Below are 5,000 nucleotides of genomic sequence, written 5' to 3'. Positions count from 1 at the left end.
TGTGCGTGGCGTATTTACAATACAATACAGAGTTAATTGACCACTCACCATAGGGGGCTTTTCTGGGCCAAGGAACACAATCAACAAAACGACAGAACAGAAAAACAACAACAAAAAAAAAAACAACTGTTAAGAATCCCAACTGACCGGAGACAAACCAATGGACCATTTAAAAGTGCAGCCGAGAAATTGAACAGGGGGTTACCAAGGGGGGTTACCAAGGACAAATTGAACAGGGGGTTACCAAGGACAAGGATTTTATGTGGTTCGTATGTGCAAACATAATTGCTTTTTATGGACTGTTCGAAATGACTTTTCACGGAAGAACATCTGCTTAAGTATGGGAAAAATATCAGGGAAACAATTTCAAGCAATTTTAGAACGGCAGCTGGAAAGTAACATCGAGGAATTGAGGTTGCTGATGAAGTAAACGAGCCATTACTTTGAGCATATGTTTTTTAAATGCCACGAACTACTTCGTGGCCGCTTTTTTTCGCGTTGCAAATCATCAAATTAACCCCTCATGAATTAAAACTTCATATTTTGGACTTAAAAATTCGGAAAGTTTGGTTAAAAAAGGCTTTGAACAATCTATTTATATTTTTTTGCCCATGGAAGTACGAAGGGTAATGACATGTGCAAAACACATTCGCCTTTGTTTGTCGTCATAGAGAAGTGAAAGGTGTTGACACATGATTGAAAAAAAAAAAAAAGAAAAAAAAAAACAGATTCTTCTTTTTTAGCCAAATTTGGTGGAAATATTGGTTAACTAAAATAACAAAAATTTCAAAGAACTTCTGAAAAGCCTATTTCATAACCTTTAAAAAGATATATTCTAAGCCTCATTACTATAAATAATTAAGTCCAGAGGAGTTTATTAGTTTCATAGGTCTTTGAGGATCCATGTTTCAACCGAATGCAAATGAGATAAATAACCCGGGAGCTCCGCTTTTAGGCTTGGCTAAATCTATATCTTAAATGATTCTCAATCCGTTTCCATGCTTCATTTCCACAGAAAGACACCATTCGCGTTTCCGAGCGCACGTTTCACGTATAATTTTCTACAGTTGCTTCCAAGGGGAAAGCCAAACGTTCACTGTATTTTACAGGAAGTGATTTCTTTCAGAGGAAACTTGTCAGTAGTTTCTCTGACACTTTTGGTACGGCCGGTGTGACTCAATCATAATACCTACCAGGAACGGACAGCCAGCTGTGGTGTATGGACATGAAACAATTGTCTCAAGGCACTTCTCTGAAATATGATCAGCCATCTGAAACGATGATTTTAAAGGAAAATAAAAGACCGAGTGAGCCGGTTACCATATCACCAGCTCAATGCTCTTTGTCAACGACTGGTTACATTATTTAGAATAAGCAATAAGATGATTCCACTTGAACCACAGGTTGTGCCATTCGTGGGATTTCACTGAGTACGCTAATCGTTACGTAACCAGTAACATAAAGTGGCAGGATACAAGAAGAAGTTGCAAGATGACTATGCAAGACAGGTTTCAAAAATTCTGAGACACTGAGAAGGGAATTAAGCATTATTACTTAAGATCGCCGCTGGCGGGAAATAGATTTGTCGAGATTTGGGCCCACCTTTTCTCGCTCTCCACCATATTTAAGTTCTTCGTCCGAGTTTTAAGCAAAAACAACATTAATTTTGTGTCGGACGAGACTGTTATTAGTCTCGTAGATAATTTGTAAGCAATATCAATTGATAATAGCACAACTAAAAGTTTTCTTTTTCCTTTGGCACGTGAAGCTCCAATTTCCTTTGTTTTTCTTCTTCTCGTGATCCCTACTATTGTTAGTTCCAGTGGTGTAATTTTATTGTAGTGCGGTTACCTCTCCTCTCGGTATCCCTTTATGTCCACATTTGTTTTCGCAATCGAGTGGAAAACGCTTGCAGTAAGTGTCTTCGTGTTCCTGGAAAGAGATACTTTGTCATTATCATCCGTATTTTTTCTTTTTGTTGGCTCTGTTTTTCAGTGGACACTCAACGTAAAACCTCACCTTCAGTTAAGTAAACGTCAAAGGAGACCATACCTGTTTTTGGATAAAATAGAACTCATCTTGGCAGTAAATGCATGCGACAATCCTTTTTGGACATTCCTCATCAAGGTGAATCTGCAGTAATCGTCTTTGTACGCTGTCGTCACAACCAGCACACAGGGTGTCTTCATAAGGGCAGTCATCTTGATGCTCCTAAGGAAAACATTAATATTCATAATATTAAAGTTAATAAGTTGTTCAGGTTACATCATTATTAGCGTTTGAAGCAATGTTTCAAAGCCGATAATGAGGAGTGGACTCGACTGTTCCTGCAACTGAAGCTTATCCTTCAAAACAAAGTATCTATTGCATTACCTTTTTAATATATTGTTCGATTTTCTAGTCTTCTCGGATATAGGGACAATACACCGTAGGCCCCGCCTCACATCAATTGTATGGAAACCAACCCACATATAATGAAGAGATTTATCTTTTAATGTTGACTCGGAGATACTCGGAAAAAATCCGAGTGACCTAAATTGCAGGAGTTGGACCTACGACCTTCTGATTATTGGTTCGGATGCTCTTCCACTGAGCTACAGGAGACTCGTGGGAACGAATAATGAAAAGGTCGTGCGTTCGACCCCTGTGAAAGAGCAAGGCCTAGCTCTCCAGTAACCTATTGTAGTTCTCCAGTGAGTGAGTTCTAGTAGCAAAATGGGTAGAGCATCCGATCGGTGTTATGGGGTCGTAGGTTCGAATCCTGGGAAAGAGGAAGGCCTAGCTCTCCAGTAACCTAGCTCTACAGTGAGTTCTAGTAGCTCAATGGGTAGAGAATCCGATCGGTGTTACGGAGGATGGAGGTCGAGTCCTGCTTAGGACTCTGATTTTTTAGGTGTCCTTTCGCCCGTTGCCAAGCAACTACTATTCTAAGGAGACGTACGATTAGTGTTTCTCATTCTAAACAGCAGGCTAGCAAACTATCTCAACAGAGTCAGTTGCAAAACGCTATCGTGGGCTCCAAAAAATGGCACTATGATAAATGTGAGTTACATTTTTCCGCGGTTGAGTCTTTGTTCGATACGATGCGTGAATATGAAGGCTGGATATATGGATTAAGGCCTCCAGGTCCTTGCTGTGGCTACACTAAAGCATCGATCAAAGAGTGTGGTTCTGGTATGGGGCTTATTTGCGCGCGGAAACTGGCAAATCTATTTATACCTCAGCATGTCGCAGTTCGCCGATCCAGTCGCATCCCCTTGCACTCTGCTGGCACTTTACGCGAAGGGATAATATATCCCTTGTCCAAGCTTTGTCAGTGAAGAACTACATGAAAGGTACAAAAAAGGTTAGTTAGATTGTCAGCATTAGGTTGGTATCCCACTCTCTTACACGATCGTGGAAAGAGTTCCGAAAAGCTCCGCTTCGACAACATCTAACTGCGGTATTCCATGGAAACACGAGGGAAAACTGATTTGATCCGATCGCGGACTTGTCAATCTAGCCAGCGTAGCAAGCGCTTAAATGGAAGCGAAGAGCATTTTTCTCTCCAGTCCTCTTTCATTTCAGTCTCCCAGTTCCCATCTCTACGAGACTAAGATGTGGTTGAAGACACCAAAATTGCTTTTGTAAGACAAAAATACAACTGAGAGTGAACTTGATTGAAAATTGAAATGGATTTCTCCCCTTTAGCTTCTTGCTGCTTCATTTGCACCTACGGTGCCTTGCAATTAAAGTTCTCACAGTGGAAGGTATACTTTTAAATTTAAGAAGTTATAGGCTAAAATTTCTTGTGAATCAAATGGCTTGTTGGATGAAGAATACGACTCCGAAAGCCCTACTGGATATCCAACAGCCCCCATATGCATTGCACAATACCAGTTATAATTTCGTACGATGTCATGCTTAAGGACGGTGCCACCTAATAACAAGAACTTTTTTCCCCGGGGTATGACCACGCAGAAACGTAAATCTTAGTTTAGGTTATTGGAATGTGAAATGAAAATAGGGGATAACCACGCATTTTTCGAAGATAATCAGTTTTATTTTTTGAGAAAGGGGACACCTAGAAATTTTTGGTTTAAAACAATACATACAATACTATACATACTTAATAAACCTAATCGGCTAACTCAATGTTGTACCCAATTCAAACCCTTTGGGAATAAAACGTTTTGTTCCAGGTATTTCCATATCATTTAAATATGAATGATACATTATCATGCAAATACAATACACAAAGGATCTTAGTCCCGGGAGATTTGAATTGGGTACAACGTAAACATTGAGTTAGCCGATTAGGTGTATTGGCACTCCCCATATATAGGGGCTTTTCAGAGCCAAATGAATCGCAATCACGACAGAAAAGAACATTCAACAACAAGTTAAGAATCCAAACTGGTCGGAGGCGAGCCAGTTGGCTATTTATAAGTGCAGCTAAGAAGTTGAACCAGGGACTACCAGGAACAAATTCAACAAGTTCCCAGAACGTGTCTTGAACCCGGAATCCGCGGATCTCAAAGGCAAACGCCCTAACCACTCGGTACAAACGTTTACTTACAGTAAAACACCAGGAACGTCAAAGGTCTTTAAATGAATAGCAAATTGCAACCGGATGATTCTATAAACGCGTTTTTAAACAAAAACATGAAGACGGAGCCATTTTTGAGCCAGACAGCCCTCCTCTGTAGTTACTAAAAAGCGCCTTTTATCAATTTTTCACGGCCCCAAAAATTAATCCCGACTTCAATGGGCCTCAAACGTTCATTTTATATAATAAAAAGTAGGGGTCACCACGCGATTTTAAAAGTTAAATTGTTTTGTGGGTTGATTTTCGCAATTTTGTCACTCCCGTCCCCGTGAACAAAGAAATTTGCACCCGCTTTTGTGTTGCACTCTGGGATATTCACTATGGCGACAAGTACACAAAAAAGAAAGTTTTTTCAGTTGTTGAGTGGATATTTCCTTGCTTCTTTGGGAAGCTCAAAACTGCATCGCGCAGT

General features: G+C 40.1%; 1 protein-coding gene across 1 annotated transcript in view; it reads right to left on the bottom strand.

The window, feature by feature from the left end:
- The window catches only part of LOC137996766 (TNF receptor-associated factor 4-like), a 16,522-nt gene that overhangs the window by 731 nt on the left and 10,791 nt on the right, over positions 1-5,000 (bottom strand). The window contains exons 3-6 of the mRNA XM_068842348.1: positions 3,220-3,324; positions 2,053-2,211; positions 1,852-1,932; positions 1,194-1,271 (exon numbers count right to left, since the gene is read on the bottom strand). Of these exons, the coding sequence (XP_068698449.1) occupies positions 1,194-1,271; positions 1,852-1,932; positions 2,053-2,211; positions 3,220-3,324 (423 nt within the window). The remainder of the gene's footprint in view (positions 1-1,193; positions 1,272-1,851; positions 1,933-2,052; positions 2,212-3,219; positions 3,325-5,000) is intronic.

Source organism: Montipora foliosa, chromosome 1 (genome assembly GCF_036669935.1).
Source record: "Montipora foliosa isolate CH-2021 chromosome 1, ASM3666993v2, whole genome shotgun sequence".
NCBI lineage: Eukaryota > Metazoa > Cnidaria > Anthozoa > Scleractinia > Acroporidae > Montipora > Montipora foliosa.
This window is presented reverse-complemented; position numbering and strand designations above follow the sequence as displayed.